The sequence below is a fragment of the Bos indicus genome, chromosome 5, assembly GCF_029378745.1.
Source record: "Bos indicus isolate NIAB-ARS_2022 breed Sahiwal x Tharparkar chromosome 5, NIAB-ARS_B.indTharparkar_mat_pri_1.0, whole genome shotgun sequence".
Taxonomy (NCBI): Eukaryota; Metazoa; Chordata; class Mammalia; order Artiodactyla; family Bovidae; genus Bos; species Bos indicus.
In genome coordinates this window covers 107509017-107526188 of record NC_091764.1, presented here as the reverse complement: position 1 = coordinate 107526188, position 17172 = coordinate 107509017, and the positions used below count along the sequence as shown (strand labels likewise).

General features: G+C 53.4%; 1 protein-coding gene across 6 annotated transcripts in view; it reads right to left on the bottom strand.

Moving 5' to 3' along the window:
• DDX11 (DEAD/H-box helicase 11) overlaps nt 1–17172 on the bottom strand; it is a 31190-nt gene that overhangs the window by 1853 nt on the left and 12165 nt on the right. For 2 of the 6 annotated variants that reach the window (XM_070790301.1, XM_070790305.1), the window contains exons 6-23: nt 10646–10691; nt 9752–9859; nt 9474–9561; nt 8875–9089; nt 8109–8261; nt 7059–7105; nt 6658–6737; nt 5791–5835; nt 5631–5698; nt 5146–5184; nt 4871–4982; nt 4646–4777; nt 4065–4177; nt 1731–1803; nt 1344–1447; nt 625–774; nt 305–373; nt 126–226 (exon numbers count right to left, since the gene is read on the bottom strand). In XM_070790301.1, the coding sequence (XP_070646402.1) occupies nt 126–226; nt 305–373; nt 625–774; nt 1344–1447; nt 1731–1803; nt 4065–4177; nt 4646–4777; nt 4871–4982; nt 5146–5184; nt 5631–5698; nt 5791–5835; nt 6658–6737; nt 7059–7105; nt 8109–8261; nt 8875–9089; nt 9474–9561; nt 9752–9859; nt 10646–10691 (1743 nt within the window). Of the gene's footprint in view, nt 1–125; nt 374–624; nt 1448–1730; nt 1804–4064; nt 4178–4645; nt 4778–4870; nt 4983–5145; nt 5185–5630; nt 5699–5790; nt 5836–6657; nt 6738–7058; nt 7106–8108; nt 8262–8874; nt 9090–9473; nt 9562–9751; nt 9860–10645; nt 10692–17172 lie in introns of those variants that run through there. The other 4 variants (XM_070790300.1, XM_070790299.1, XM_070790298.1 and 1 more) reach the window with 4 other exon arrangements.

Sequence of the window (17172 nt, the reverse complement as noted above, 5' to 3'; positions counted from 1 at the left end):
GTTTTCCACCTGGCCCCAAAGGGCCCAATCCAGAGTTGGTGAGTCCAGGCCCCTCACGGTTGTGGACGTGAGCCGTCAGCCCAGGTGCAGAGTTGGAGCCCGAGGGGTGAGAAGCCACTGCTTACCGCCCAAGGTCATCAGAGAAGTTGATGCCTTCACTCATCTTCCCCCCAACCACGGAGAGCAGCAGGGCACCCGTCTCCGTGCCCTGGGCCTGGCCGCAGTGCTGCGGGAACACCAGCCCAGAGCTGCAGCGCCAGACTGTGGGCGCCCCCTTCAGGGCCCTGGGGACCCGCAGCCTCACCTTGATGCACCTGGAGTACTCCAGCAGCACCTGCTCCACCCTGTTTGCTTTCCTGGGCTCCTGAAATATCTGAAGGTAAACAGAACACCTCCCAGAAAAGGGCCACAGATTGCCTGGGTGTTGGGTCACTCTTAGCCTTAAAGTTTTGTGGGGACTGGAAAAGCCCACAGAGCCGGGGTCCTGAAGGGACCCCCCCCATGGCCTGGTATCAGGACTGGAAGTAGGCATGAGACACTAAAGGAAGGCCCCACACATGAGAAACCCCAGGAGGAACTCTGAGTGCCACCATCCTCTCAGGTGGTTGAGTGCTGATCACTCACCTTTTTCCTGATGGTCAGGCGGGCCAGCAGGCCGCTCTTCTCCCAGTGGGTGCAGACCTGGTGTTGGTACTCGTAGGAGGGGAAGAAGCAGACCACCCCTCCTGGCACCACATTGCACAGGTTACAGAGAATGCGGCCCGTCTCGTCCATCTAGGGAGGGAAGACGAGAGCCAATCCTGCAGCCCCTCCCGGAAGGCTCAAACCCACGGACCAAGGCCAGGGTGGCTGCGATCGGCTATTGGGTGCAGCCAGGCGGCACCACCTCAGTGGGTCATGTGCCACCCTCCCTACCACAGGCCCAGCTGATGGTTCTGTGACAAATCGGGCACAGAAAACTGCAGACGGGCCCCTAGAGCTGTGCCCAGCACCCCCATCCCTGCCCAGCCAGGACCCTAAAGCTATGCCTGGCACTCCCACACCCGCCCAGGTGAGCCCCTAGAGCTGTGCCCAGGACTCCCATGTCTGCCCAGGTGGCACCCACAGAGCCACATGGCAAGAGAACCAAGGTAGTAAGCAGCTTGCTCGTACACTCTGCTAAAGGGTGAGGGTGGGGCGGCTCAGTCCCTCCCTGGTGGACATCCACACAGACACAGCTCAGCCTGTGCCACCTGAGATGGGAGACCCAGAGCCTGAATACCCGGGACTGGCCAGAGTGCCCAGCCCTAAATCCATCTTCCAGCCCCATGAAGGCCACCGGCAGGCACGCTGGCTGGACTGACCATCTGAGGCAGCCCCCTCTTCTGATACGTGAAGTCCAGCATCTGGTTGGAGGGCCCGCTGCAGATGATGAGGGGCAGGATGTGATCTGGAGGGATCACATGACCTGGGCGAGACCCAGTGAGGCTAAGTCCATGGAGAATGCCCCCCACCCCCAGCCCTGTCTCCCAGACCCAGACCAGCAACTTCCAGCACCCACCCTCTGCCCCACTCCCACGGAGAACCAACTTGGGACGCCCAGGCCTCCGCGTGCAGACAGAGGGACTCAGGGCCAGAAGCTCTCCCCTTCCCCCAGCCCTACCGCCATGGCTTTAGCCCCTGGCTGATCACAACACACGGCTGGACTGTGACAAGGGCCCCCTGCCACCGCCCCGGGCCTGGGTCCTCACCACAGGAGAACTCCACCACTCGCTCCGCTTCCACTCCGGCACCAGCCAGCAGCTGCTCCCGGAAGTCGGACACCTGCAGACCACAAGGCCAACACCGTCACCTCCCAGAGGGCTGGGCCGGGAGGGGGCAAGCGCATAAGAACAGGAGGGAGAGGTCAAGGGAAAGCCTGGTAACAGGTTCGCTGAAAGAAAAGACAAAACTAGTGATAGCCGGCGGCGGCCTCATTCCAACCACCTGAGGGAACAACGGGGGAGATTCAGCAACCTGGCAGAGTGGGTCTCAGCCCTGGCTGTGCAACAGAATCACTATTTGGAAAATATATATATATACACATGGTCAAGCCCAGCCCAAACTACTGAGTAAGAATCTATAGTGAGAAGACACACACATTTGTATTTTTTAAAGAGGTCCAGGTTTTTTCACCTATCAAACTGGCAAATTCCCCAAATTTGAGTACTCTCTGGAGAAACAGGTATTCTTTTAGGCTGCTGGTGGGATACGGAGCAGAACAACTCCTGGGGAGGGGACTTTGACAGCACTTAACAAATGAGACAATTTTTACTTTTTAACCCATAATCCCGTATCTGGGCATCTCCCCCGAAGCACAGCTCCACAAACCAAACATATGCACGGGGATTATTCCCGTGAGGTTGTTTGTAATCTGTACTTCGAGAGAGAGTCTGGCTGAAGGAGCGACCCTGCCTCCACCCAGCAGAGGACGTGCAGCCCCGGGAAGGATGCAGACCAGCCCGTGCACGAGGGTGGGCGTGCCGGGGAAGTCAGGGCTGCACGTGCTGCCGCTGATGCAAGTAGGAAAGCACAGGGGAAAGTATCTGCTCATTTTTACAAAAAATATATATATATATATATAGTTGTTGTGCCGTGCTAAGCTGCTCAGTCATGCCCAACTCTGTGACACTATGGACTATAGCCCGCCAGGCTCCTCTGTCCATGGGATTCTCCAGGCAAGAATACTGGAGTGGGTTGCCATGCCCTTCCCCAGGGGATCTTCCCGACCCAGGGATCGAACCTGCGTCTCTTCCATCTCCTGCATTGGCAGGCAGGCTCTTTACCAGTGAACCACCAGGGAAGGCCCCATAATATAATTCATGTTGGTCAAAAGGCTGAGGAGTGATACCCACACACACCACACACACACACAATGCAACACTGGGGAGACAGATCAGAAGCTAATTAAAGGATTACTTGTGGGAACAGGGAACAGAAGTTTGGAGAGGAACGGTAGTGAGACTGAGTATGTGTTGTTACAGCTCTGACTTCTGAACCATGTGGATGCGGACATCTCTTAGAACACAAGAAAGTAAAAAGGCAAACTGTGAAACTGAAAACAAACCAAGAAAGCCTGGCTACCTGTCAAACTCAGAGCACAACTGCACAGAGCAGAGCTGGCTCCCAAGTGGCTTTCCACGCCTAGTGACCACACTGCCTTGGTGGGGAGCTTCAAGGGCAAAGAATAAACGCAGGTAAACGAATTCAATCCACAGTTTGTTTGAGTGTGGGTATAATTTTACAACTGTTCTAAGTACCTTGTGGGACAGAGCAAAGAATGATGTTAATGTGCTGTAAGAAACCAAACTGCAGCTTAACAGGCATTGTGTAAAGTCAAGTAAAATGACTGGCTTTGATACAGAAACATCACTGTGGATTCGCAGCTTCTGAAAACCAAGTCCTAAGTCTGTCCGCTGAAGAGCGGTCATATATAATAACACAGTCACGTAACGGAATACAGCGCAGCCAGAGTTGGGCAGGTAAATGCCAATTTGCCGACAAGGAAAAGCACCTAAGACGTTTTGCTGCTGAGTGAAAAAAGCGAATGACAACAGCGGAGTGTGGAGACACCACTTCTGTTCTCAAAATGTGTCTGTATGTCTGTGACAATTACACGTTCAAATTCTGTAGTAATGACGTACACCAAAATCAGTCTTTTCCTGGTGGGATTACGATCTATTACTGATTTCCCATTAGACTCCCCTAAAATGGGTGTATTAAAACTTGAGTTTATAAGAGAGAAAGAGAGTTTATAAGAGAGAAAGAGAGTTGTGTGTAGGGTGGGTACAACAAAGGACGGGCACTGCATTCTGGGTCTGAAGCTCCAGGATGGCTTTCTCTGGAGAAGAGGCTGCAGAAACATCCGGTCTGCCTGACCCCAGACACTGGCCTAGAGACAGAACAGCAACACCACCTGGTGGACGCTGCTTGGCCGGCTCAAGCTGCACGCCCACCGCACCCTCCTACCCTTCCACCCCCGGCCCTATGGGCCAGGGACCCTTCCCCTCCCAATATCCAGGTGCGAGGCTGGGCCGTGTCCTTACCGGCTGCATCGTGCCCCCCGCAATGACCACCGCCCGGCATTCCTTCACCACCTGGGCGAAGTGCACGGCTGGGTTCAGGAGCAGGAACTTGAGGCTACTCTGGCTGAGGCTGCCTGCAGACAAAAAGACAGCCACGTGGAGAAGGGTGGGTGGGTGCACGCCAACCAAAACCTCCGTCTGTCTGAGACAAAGATGGTGTCCAGTCGGGTCCACGCAGGAGCCACACAGATGCCGCTTTCTCTTTAAATGAGACCCATTTCGTCCCCAGGACGACCACGAGGGAGACGCACAATCGTCTCCCTTCCCACACGAGGGACTGAGGTTTGGGGAGAAACTGGTCCCAGTTACGCAGCTTGTAGATGATGGGGCCACGACTCCAATGCAGCCCCCCTGACCTTCACACCGGGCCGCGCGGCTTCTCAGGTAACCTCGCCGAGGCCGGCCAGCAGCCCAGCACGTCCGCGTCCTCCTCCTCGCCCCCTCGACTGCCGGCGCGGGTCACAGGCGGCCGTTTCCCTGTCCTAACCCAGCGAGATATGAACACCAACTGGAGGTGAAGAAGCCCGGCTCCTCCCAGTTACCTTGGCGGCTCAGGATGACCCGGCCATCCTGGTTGGCAGTGGTGAGAGCCTCGAGGAAGCCTTCAACATGCATCAGCGGGGAAGCAGGCCGCGGAGACCGGTCCTCCCCAACCTCCACGGGGGCGGCAGGGGCTGCATAGAGCAGAAGAGGGTCAGCGACTCCAGACAGGACAGAGACCACGCATGTGAGGAAGGCCGCAGCCCAGGCTGCCCGTCCCCACTCACCCGCCATCGCCCCAGGCTGCAGGCTCTGCAGGAAGTCCTGGAAGCCAGACAGTTTGGGCTGCTCCATGGAGGGCACCAGGACTGCCCCGTATCTCTCTGTGAAGCCAAGGAGCTGGGATGGGGTGAGAGCAGCAGCCGTGAGGGGAGACAGACGGGCCTCCCTGCCCGCCCACAAGCTGCCCCCAGTGAACACGGGGACAGGTGCCCTGGTGCTTCTGCAGGGCAGGAGGGAGGGGCACGCGGGGCAGCCTCGGGCTGAGCAGAGGGTCGGGTACCTTTCTGCTGATCTTGCTCTTCTCACAGTAACGCCGCACCTGCAAAAACACACGGCCAGAGGCGCTGTGAAAATGGACACAGCTGGAGAGAGACCTTCCACACGCCTGGGAGTGGGCCCACCACCACCCCCAGTGCCCGGAGCCTCCTGTGGCCACGTCAGCCTCCCGCCTGGGGCCTCTCCTCTGCCACTGCCCCCATCACTGCAGAGAGGAGAAAGGGGGGACCTGGAAGCACCAGCTTATCACAGAGAAAAGTGCGGCTGTCATCACAGTGACCCTTCACCCCAAGCTGACGACCCCTCTCCTGACACGAGCTGTGTGTTAAGTTATCCCATTGACCCTCAGACCTCTGAGATGCTCAAGGACGGAAGGAACTCACTTTTGATTCCTTCCACGGTCTTGATGCAGAGTCCTGCCCACAGGTGGGGAGTAATAAAGGAGCCTGGGGGTGCCTACCCCCAAAGCGGGTACCTTTGATTACCCACCTTGAACAGGTTGATGTTGTCGATCTTGCTCTGGAAGAGGAAGTCGTTGATGGTCTTCAGCTCTGTCCCTGAGAACAAACATGTGGGCCAGATGTCCCCCCCGGGGACCAAGGCCTGCATCCCGGAGGGAAGCTCACCAACAGCTGCCTCCCGCTCTTACCTGCCTGCGAGAGGCTCTGTGTGTTGGGATTTTGCTTAATGTTCCCTAAAAAAAAAGAGAATCAAACAGGTCAGGACAGTGGGCCTGGCCTCCGGTCTTCTCCCTCTGCTCTGTAGTTATCGAGCAAGAACGTTGCTGTCTGAAGGGGTCTTCTGCCCTTTATAGCACCCAAAGGACCCAGTGGAGGGGGGCAGAATGTCCCAGGGGCCCAGAGGTCTGACCCACGTGTTGCATGTACAGCTCGAGCCTGGCGATGTCACCCTTTGCAAGGCAAGGACAGGGACCCCCCCACCCCCATTCCTATAGGCGTGAGCAGGAGACCCCCAGGTTGCAGGGCAGAGACCGAGTGAAGAGTGCCGAGCTGAGAGATACCCTGGAAACTCCCCTGCCCTTCTGCACTTCAGCTTCTATGGGTAAAGGGACTCAGTAAAGGGATGCTGGTGCACAGAGTAATACAAAGGAGCGTGGGGCCAGAAGCCAGGGACTCCAGTCCCTCTCGCTGGGCTCACGAACCAGTGGCCGGCCATGCCCCTGCCCAGGCTTCAGTTACTGCCCTGAGGGTGAGCACGCCTATGCCTCCCTCCTTGTGGGAGCACCGAGGCCTGAGTCCCAGCACCAACAGGGTCACACACACGTTTATAGCACAACACGTGATGGGTGCTGCCACCCGAGGAAAAGGCCTGGCCAAGTAAAAAGGACTCGGGACAGGAGCATACACATCCAGGTTCTAAAAAGATCTAAGCGGGGACAGATGAGGATTCCTAAACCAATGGCTGAGACGATGCCTGCGACCGGAACCCTGGGGGTGCTGACTGGCATCCGGGGACCGGGCTCCACCAGGCTTGGGGGGGCGGGGAGGCCGCTCACCGCCCAGGACAGCCACGAACTTCTCCAGAAGATACAGGAGCTGCTTGATGTACATCAGGTTCTTGGCCTTCAGGCGCTTCCTGGGAGGGGGGAAGCCCGAGCACATCAGTGGGAGGGATCCCAACTCCCCTCCTGGTTCTGAGTTGAGGCCTTCCTGCCTGCTGCCTTCCCAACTGGGGCATAAGCCGCAGCCAGGTCTCCCAGAAGACAGGCTGGCCGGGGCCCAAGACCTCCACGGCCTAGTGGGATGCAAACCCAACGAACCAGGAGGTGAAGGGCATGCCGGTCCACCGCTCTGAGCCCAGGCCAGAGACACCCAGCGATGCCTCCTCTCGCAGGTAGGCTTTGGGGCACCAGGGCTGAGCGGGGCCTTCCCACCCACCTAGGAGGCAGCCTCTCACCCGTATCGTTCCGTGTACTGGAGCAGCTGGCTGTGGGCCTGGCAAAGCTGGGGGAGAAGACAGCGCAGGTGAGAGGGCAGAGCAGACCTGGGCGAGCCGCCCTGGGCGGTGCCAGTGACCCCTTGACGCCTGAGTATGCCAGCTCAGGACACTCGGGACAGTTGAAATGAAGGGGGAGCTGGGGCAGACCAACGTGTGGGTTTTCAAGGCCCTTCGGCTGGTGGGGCCGAGAGACGGGGGAGGCAGACTGCTGCTGGGGCATCCAGTGAGGGTCAGGAAAAGGCCAGACGGCAATAATCGCACGTAAAGAACATCTCTGCTAGTGTTTCCTGGGACAGGAAGGACACGCTGTCTGCTGAGAGAGACGGTTCAAGGCAACCCTCACACCCTGGCCCAGGTCTGTCAAGGGGAGCATCATGTGGGCTTAAGGATCAGGAGCCAGTGGTCAAATCCACTGACCTCAAAGTCAAAGTCGCTCAGTCATGTCCAACTCTCTGCGACCCCCATAGGTTGTAGCCCACCAGGCTCCTCTGTCCATGGGGATTCTCCAGACAAGAATATTGGGGTAGGTACCTACCTATTCCCTTCTCCAGGGGATCTTTCTGACCCAGAGATCAAACCCAGGTCTCCCATGTTGCAGGCAGATTCTTTACTGTCTGAGCCACCAGGAAACCCTCAGGGACAGCGCTTAACCTCCCTCAGACTCCCAGCTCTCAGAGTTAACAGGACCAGCCCGATGCAGAGTCAGGGAGCCCCGCCAACGAGGTGCAAGGCACATAACAAACAATAAACAGCGGCTGTCAACCATCTCTAGCATCCCTCACGGCAGTGTCAACAGTAACATCCAGCCACGTGAGGACCCGCTTCTCACACGCTGCCACTCTGACCTGGAGGCCTCGGGTCACAGGCCAGGGAGGACCACGCAGAGTGCCCACCGCCGGGATGGGCCCAGTCCTAAATCCTGCTGGGGGGTCCCAGTCTCAGCTCAGCACACGCCCTGCCCCTCAACCCCAGGCAGGCCCTGGCCTGGGAAGACGGAGGCCCACCCACCTGGGAACCTCTGACCTCCACGCTGTGGATGTTGGTGATGGTGTCGATGAGGTTGTGGGCCTCGTCGATGACCACCACCTGGCCCTGCAGCCGGATCCCCGCTGCCTGGCGGGTGGGTGCGTGCAGCAGCATCTGATAGGGGAGCACCACCAGCTGGAGGGGGAGAGAGGAACTGAGGGGGTGGGACCCCCTTCCTCCCCAGGGGCGTTGGCCCAGCCCCCTTGCAGCCGTGTGCATGGTTCCACTTCCCGCCCAGAACACATGCGGGGACACAGAAAGGAGAAAGCTAGAGCAGCACACTGTGAACTGAACACGAAACCCTGCCTAGAAAGCCTTGTGTGGACCAAATAGGAAACAGATAAAGCTGGAGCCCAGTGGACCACTGGCAGTCGTGGAGCGGGGGGGCTAGGACCCCAGCTGCAGAGGCCCTTCTGTGCCCCTGGAAGTGGGGAGGGACCTGGGGGAGGAGGCTGGGACCCCGGCTGCAGAGCCCCTTCTGTGCCCCTGGAAGTGGGGAGGGACCTGGGGGAGGAGGCTGGGACCCCGGCTGCAGAGCCCCTTCTGTGCCCCTGGAAGTGGGGAGGGACCTGGGGGAGGAGGCTGGGACCCCGGCTGCAGAGCCCCTTCTGTGCCCCCAAGGCAGCCCTGGGTTCTGGTCCTGGAGCCATGCAACTCTGGGAAAGTCAACCTCAGTTTCCTTATCTGCAAAATGGGCTCGATACACTATCTCACATACAACCACCACTGCCCAACCCCTGGTCTTCACCTGGGCTGCGGGAATGGCGAACCGGCCCCCGTAGTAGGGACAGGCCTGAGCCTCCTCGCCCAGGGCCACCAACTGCTCGACGTCCTTCACCCCCGCCAGGACCTCGTCTCGGAGGAGCTGCAGCCGCTCGTAGCTGTAGAAGGGGCAGGTAGCCCTCGGCTCCTGCCTCCGCGTCCTCCTCGTGGGCTCCTCTTCCTCAGTGATGCTCTTCCTCTCTGAGGGGCACAGGGGCACAGGCAGAAAGCCACAGCTGTCCCAGGGCCAGGAATGGTTCTGTACCATCCAGACCCGTTCCCACAGGGCGGAGCCTATGGACCTTCCAGAACTGCTGCTTATGGTCTCATTGAAACATCCCGGCATTTTACTGTCTTTCTAGAAAAGGCCTACAAAACCATCTCTCAGCCAGGGTTTTGGGCTAGATCTGGACTAAAAGGCAGACAGGCCCCTTTTCCCCAAGTGAGGCTCTTTAGGAAGGAAGGCGGGTCTGCCTTGCCCTCACTCCCACCGTTTCCCGCATCCCTGGAGCCACTCCCCTCTCCATTCCCAGCACCGCCTTGGGCTGCACGAGGGTCCCAGAGGCCTGGGGCGTCGGCAGCTACCATGCTTGCTTCTCTGCATCTCCACACAGCGGTCATTGATCAGCTGCACTGAACCCAGCTTCCGCACGTCCCCATTGACACACAGGTTCTGTAAGACCGAGGAGAGGGCAAGAGAAACGGGGCTGCCTGAGCGACACAGAGGGAGCCCCGAGGCCTGCCCGCCCTCCCACTTCCTTCCAGGGGCCAGCACGGCCCGTCCTGCCCTGAGGCCCGCCTCAGCCCCATGGTGGTCTTTGCCTTCTGGGATGGAAACCAGTGGGATGGCGCCAGGCTCTCACCTGCCGAGAGCCCAGGGAGACCAGCCGGGTGTCCTGGCCAAAGGGGCTCTTCTGTACCTCATGCACGAACTGGGCCAGCTGGGAGTGCGTCCGGCTGCAGTAGTAAATCTGCCCGGGGAGGGGGCGTCGGGGGAGACCGTCACTCCAAACACTCCACACAGGGAGGACGGCCGGGGCCAAAGAGGCCAAGGGAATGGGGAGGGCAGCCAGGACTCAGACCTAAAGAAGGCGACCACCCCCCATCCCCCCACCGCCAGCAGACCCCAGGTGACCCCTGCCCCTGGGTCACGCCCGGCTTCTGCCTCGGGTGCATTGCAGGGCTCGGTCATGTCAGGAGAGGGAGTGTCCCCTCAGTGGTAACTCTGACACCAGAAGGACTCTGAGAGTCAGAGGGGTGGGGGTGGGGGTGAGGGTCTACACACACTTCTCAGGGCTCAGGGGCTGGGGGCTGGGTGGGGATAAAGCAGGAGGAGGCTGAGCTCAGTTCTCTCTGAGCCCCTCTGAGAACCAGGAGTGGAAAAGGAGAGGGGGGGATATCTAATGTCAATAGAGAAAACCAAAAGTCTTCAGTGCAGAAAGCTGGAGCAGCGTAAGAACCATACAGGGCTCCCAGCCCCCAGGCAAATGCACACTCAGACCAAGGACAGGGGCCTGCCACCACCCACCACCCCCTGGAGACAGGGAGCAGAGCACTCGCCACCCTCCCCCCACCCCCATGGAGACCTGGGCCCTTGGCCCAGAGGCTGCCCTTCGACACCCTGGGGCGCAGCCATCTCCCAGGGGCCCTGCCCAGTGAGTACCCGGAAACTTGGGGGTTGGAGACATGCAGACGAGGCTCCTGCCTCATCCGCAGACCCGGGTGGCTCACCTGGGACCCAGGACCCTGTGTCTCACCTTCGTTACGTGTTCTTCATCCAGATCATCCTCATCCATGTCCACTCTGAGAGGAAAACACACACACACGGAAAAAGTCTTCTCAGACTTCAGTTTTTGTTTTTATCCACACAGAAATTCAACGTTTTTAAAAGGCATTAGTGTGCACTGCCCGAGGCTCTCAGAGAGGAGTTATCAACAGGGCCAGCCTCCTGGTCCGTGAAGGGCTGTTCGGACAACTCTGGGATTTAAACCACAGGCCACCCAGGACAAAGTTGGCATGACCCCCATGAGGGGCTGGATGTGGGAGGGGGCAAAGCACATCCTGTGGGTCAGAACCAGGGGGGCGTGTCCTCAGAGGCTGGCATCTCAGGACGCAGGGCATCGAAGCCACAGAGGCTAAGCTGCAGGATCAGGGGCCTGGCTGGACCCTGAGGTGCACTTTCTGCTTGAATATTGACAAAGTGCACTCGAGTTCTTTACCATGTCCCCCAGGGGCCTCCGGGCAAGGAGCAGGAGAGCAGGCCAGCAATCCAGGGATGGGTAGGAAGGGCTGTGGGGCACTAGCTGCTCCTGTCTCCCCAGAGCAGGATGGGGTGTGGAGAGCAGCCTGGCACCTTAGCCCTGGGTGGGGTCACAAGTGTCAGTTCTTGTCCAGGTGCTGAAACCTGTGGCTCAGGGCAGGCCTTTGATTACCAATACAGAAAAGCCCCAGGGCCAGGTGGCTTCACCGGTCAATTCTACCAAACAAAGAAATAATGCCAATCATTCTCAAACGCTTCCAAAAAACCGAAGAGGAGGGATCAGTCCCGAACTCATTTATTTCATGAGGCCAGTGTCACTCTGATACCAAAGTCGATAATGACACAGAGGAAAAGAGAATTGCCGGCCAAGATCCCCACTGACTACAGACACAGAAATCCTCAACAAAAACATCGGCAAACCAGCATGTTAATGCATCATACTTCATGATCAAGTAGGATTTATCCCTCGGATGCAAGGATGTGTCAATATAAGTAAATCAATAAATGTCATAAATCACTTAGTGCAATGGAAGATAAAAAAATTATATGATCATCACAATAGGTGTAAGAAAAGCATTTGACAAAAGTCAACATCTGGGGCTTCCCTGGCAGCTCAGTGGTAAAGAATCCACCTGCCACTGCAGGAGACACGGGTTTGATTCCTGATCTGGGAAGACCCCACAGGCCGCGGAACAACCAAGCCCGTGCATCACGACTGCAAAGCCTGTGCTCTAGAGCCCAGGAGCTGCAACTACTGAAGCCCACACACCCTAGAGCCCGTGCTCCGCAACGAGAGAAGCCACGGCAATGAGAAGCCCAAGCACTGCAACCAGAGAGTAGCCCCCGCTTGCTGCAACTAGAGAAAGGCCCACACAGCAATGAAGACCCAGTTCAGTTCAGTTCAGTCGCTCAGTCGTGTCCAACTCTTTGCGACCCCATGAATCGCAGCACACCAGGCCTTCCTGTCCATCACCAATTCCTGGAGTTCACCCAGACTCACGTCTATCGAGTCAGTGATGCCATCCAGATCCTCTGTCGTCCCCTTCTCCTCCTGACCCCAATCCCTCCAGCATCAGAGTCTTATCCAATGAGTCAACTCTTCACATGAGGTGGCCAAAGTACTGGAGTTTCAGCTTTAGTATCATTCCTTCCAAAGAAATCCCAGGGCTGATCTCCTTCAGAATGGACTGGTTGGATCTCCTTGAAGTCCAAGGGACTCTCGAGAGTCTTCTCCAACACCACAGTTCAAACGCATCAATTCTTCAGCGCTCAGCCTTCTTCACAGTCCAACTCTCACGTCCATACATGACCACTGGAAAAACCATAGCCTTGACTAGACGAACCTTTGTTGGCAAAGTAATGTCTCTGCTTTTCAATATGCTATCTAGGTTGCTCATAACTTTCCTTCCAAGGAGTAAGCGTCTTTTAATTTCATGGCTGAAGTCACCATCTGCAGTGATTTTGGAGCCCCCAAAAATAAAGTCTGACACTGTTTCCACTGTTTCCCCATCTATTTCCCATGAAGTGATGGGACCCGATGCCATGATCTTTGTTTTCCAAATGTTTAGCTTTAAGCCAACTTTTTCACTCTCCACTTTCACTTTCATCAAGAGGCTTTTGAGTTCCTCTTCACTTTCTGCCATAAGGGTGGTGTCATCTGCATATCTGAGGTTATTGATATTTCTCCCGGCAATCTTGATTCCAGCTCGTGTTTCTTCCAGTCCAGCGTTTCTCATGATGTACTCTGCATAGAAGTTAAATAAGCAGGGTGACGATATACAGCCTTGACGTACTCCTTTTCCTATTTGGAACCAGTCTGTTGTTCCATGTCCAGTTCTAACTGTTGCTTCCTGACCTGCATACAAATTTCTCAAGAGGCAGGTCAGGTGGTCTGATATTCCCATCTCTTTCAGAATTTCCCACAATTTTGTGATCCACACAGTCAAAGGCTTTGGCATAGTCAATAAAGCAGAAATAGATGTTTTTCTGGAACTCTCTTGCTTTTTCCATGATCCAGCAGATGGCAATTTGATCTCTGGCTCCTCTGCCTTTTCTAAAACCTGCTTGAACCTCTGGAAGTTCATGGTTCACGTATTGCTGAAGCCTGGCTTGGAGAATTTTGAGCATTACTTTACTAGCGTGTGAGATGAGTGCAATTGTGTGGTAGTTTGAACATTCTTTGGCATTGCCTTTCTTTGGGATTGGAATGAAAACTGACCTTTTCCAGTCCTGTGGTCACTGCTGAGTTTTCCAAATTTGCTGGCATATTGAGTGCAGCACTTTCACAGCATCATCTTTCAGGATTTGGAATAGCTCAACTGGAATTCCATCACCTCCACTAGCTTTGTTCATAGTGATGCTTTCTAAGGCCCACTTGACTTCACATTCCAGGATGTCTGGCTCTAGGTCAGTGATCACACCATCGTGATTATCTGGCTGGCACCAGATCGTGAAGATCTTTTTTGTCCAGTTCTTCTGTGTATTCTTGCCACCTCTTCTTGATATCTTCTGCTTCTGTTAGGTCCATACCATTTCTGTCCTTTATCGAGCCCATCTTTGCATGAAGTGTTCTCTTGGTATCTCTAATTTTCTTGAAGAGATCTCTAGTCTTTCCCATTCTGTTGTTTTCCTCTATTTCTTTGCATTGATCGCTGAGGAAGGCTTTCTTATCTCTTCTTGCTATTCTTTGGAACTCTAGATTCAGGTGTTTATATCTTTCCTTTTCTCCTTTGCTTTTCACTTCTCTTCTTTTCACAACTATGGTGGAGAGATCTGACAGAATGTGGTCCACTGGAGAACAGAATGGCACTTCAGTATTCTTGCCTTGAGAACCCCATGAACAGTGTGAAAAGGCAAAATGATAGGATACTGAAAGAGGAACTTCCCAGGTCAGTAGGTGCCCAATATGCTACTGGAGATCAGTGGAGAAATAACTCCAGAAATAATGAAGGGATGGAGCCAAAGCAAAAACAATACCCAGCTGTGGATGTGACTGGTGATAGAAGCAAGGTCAGATGCTGCAAAGAGCAATATTGCATAGGAACCTGGAATGTTAGGTCCATGAATCAAGGCAAATTGGAAGTGGTCAAACAAGAGATGGCAAGAGCGAATGTCAACATTCTAGGAATCAGCAAACTGAAATGGACTGGAATGGGTGAATGCAACTCAGATGACCATTATATCTACTACTGCAGGCAGGAATCCCTCAGAAGAAATGGAGTAGCCATCATGGTCAACAAAAGAGTCCGAAATGAAGACCCAGCACAGCCAAAAATAAATCAATGAAATTTCTCTTAAAAAAAAAAAAAAAAAGCTAATAGCTCTAAAAAAGTAATCAATGTTCTCTCATGATAGAAATTCTCAAGAAACTGCAGAGAAGGAGCCTATCTTAACACAATGAAGGCCATTTGTGACAAGCCCCCAGGTCACATCACACTCAGTGGTAAAGGCTTTTCCTCTAAGATCAGGCACAAGGGGGCCCACTCTCACCCCTCCTGCTCAGCACAGTACTGGAAGTCCTAGCCAGAGCAATCAGGCAAGAAAAAGAAATAAAAGGCATCTAATTTGGAAAGAAAGAAGTGAATCATCTGTTTGCAGATGACATGATTTTATATGTAGAAAACCATGAAGACGTGACCGAAAAACTGTTAGAACTAATAAACAGATTCAGTAAAGGAGAAGGTGGAAGAGGATGAGTTGGTTAGATAGCATCACTGGCTCAATGGCCATGAATCTGAGCAAACTCCGGGAGACAGAGGACAGAGGAGCCTCAAGTGCTATAGTCTATGAGGTTGCAAAGACTCGAACACGACTTAATGACTGAAAATCAACAACTGGCATAAAAGCAGATGCACAGACCAGTAGAACAGAACTGAGAGCCCAGAAATCAACCCCTGTGTATACAGTCAACTAATGTGAAAGGGAGCCAAGAATACCCAATGGAGAAAAGAGTCTCTTCAACAAACGGTACTGGGAAAACTAGATATTCAAAAGAACAAGAATGAAATTAGACACATATCACATACCACTCACAAATTAACTCAAACTTGATTAAAGACTTAAGATGTAACCCCTGAAACCACAAAACTCCTAGAAGAAAACACGGGGAAGAAGCTCCTTAACATTGGTGTTGACAATGACTTTTCTGAATATACGAGAAGTATAAGCAACAAGCAAAGATAAACAAGAGGGACTACTTCAAACTAAAAAGTTTCCAGACAAAAGAAAAAAAAATCAACAAAGTGAAAAGCAAACCTATGGAATGGGAGAAAATATTTGAAAACCATTCATCTATTAAGAGATTAATTTCTAAAATATACTAGGAACTCCTACAATTCAATAGCAAAAAAAACCAAAAAAAACCCCATATTTTAAATGGGCAGGGGGACTGAATGAACATTATTCCAAAGCAACATACAAATAGTCAACAGTACATGAAAAGATCAAATCCCTTATCATTATACATATCCCTTATGATTATACAGAAGTGAAAAATAGATTCAAGGGATTAGATCTGATAGACAGAGTGCCTGAAGAACTATGGACAGAGGTTCACAGCATTATACAGGAGGCCGTGATCAAAACCATTCCCAAGAAAAAGAAATGCGAAAAGGCAAAATGGTTGTCTGAGGAGGCCTTACAAATAGCTGAGGCAAAGTGAAAGGCAAAGGAGAAAAAGAAAGATATAACCATCTGATACAGAGTTCCAAAGAATAGCAAGAAGAGATAAGAAAGCCTTCCTCAGCGATCAGTGCAAAGAAATAGAGGAAAACAACAGAATGGAAAGACTAGAGATCTCTTCAAGAAAATTAGAGACACCAAGGGAACACTTCATGCAAAGATGGGCTCGATAAAGGACAGAAATGGTACGGATCTAACAAAGAAGAAGATATTAAGAAGAGATGGCAAGAATACACAGAAGAACTATACAAAAAAGATCTTAATGACCCAGATAACCACGATGGTATGATCACTCACCTAGAGCCAGACATCCTGGAATGGGAAAGTCAAGTGGGCCTTAAGAAGCATCACTATGAAGAAAGCTAGTGGAAGTGCTGGAATTCCAGTTGAGCTATTTCAAATCCTAAACGATGATGCTGTGAAAGTGCTGCACTCAATATGCCAGCAAATTTGGAAAACTCAGCAGTGGCCACAGGACTGGAAAAAGTCAGTTTTCATTCCGATCCCAGAGAAAGGCAATGCCAAAGAATGTTCAAGCTACTGCACAATTGCACTCATCTCACACACTAGTAAAGTAATGCTCAAAATTCTCCAAGCCAGGCTTCAACAGTACGTGGACAGAGAATCTTCCAGTTGTTCAAGCTGGATTTAGAAAAGGCCTCTGCCAATATCCACTGGATCATCAGAAAAGCAAGAGAGTTCCAGAAAAACATCTACTTCTGCTTCACTGACTACACTAAAGCTTTTGACTCTGTGGAATCCAACAAACTGTGGAAAATTCTTCAAGAGATGTGAACACCAGACCACCTTCCCTGCCTCCTGAGAAAGCTGCATGCAGGCCAGGAAGCAACAGTCAGAACCGGACATGGAACAAGGGACTGATTCTAAACTGGGAAAGGGGTATGTCAAGGCTGTATATTGTCACCCTGCTTATTTAACTTCTATGCAGAGTACATCATGCGACATGCAGGGCTGGATGAAGCACAGGCTGGAATCAAGGCTGCAGGGAGAAATATCAATCACCTCAGATATGCAGATACCACCACCCTTATGGCAGAAAGTGGAGAAGAACTAAAAAGCCTCTTCATGAAAGTGAAAGAGGAGAGTGAAAAAGCTGACTTAAAACTCAACATTCAGGAAACTAAGATCATGGCATCCAGTCCCATCCGTTCAGTCAGTTGCTCTGTCGTGTCACTCTTTGCGACCCCATGGACTTCAGCACACCAGGCTTCCCTGTCCATCACCAACTCCCAGAAGTCACTCAAACTCATGTCGATCAAGTCAGTGATGCCATCCAACCATCTCATCCTCTCTTGTCCCCTTCTCCTCCTGCCCTCAATCTTT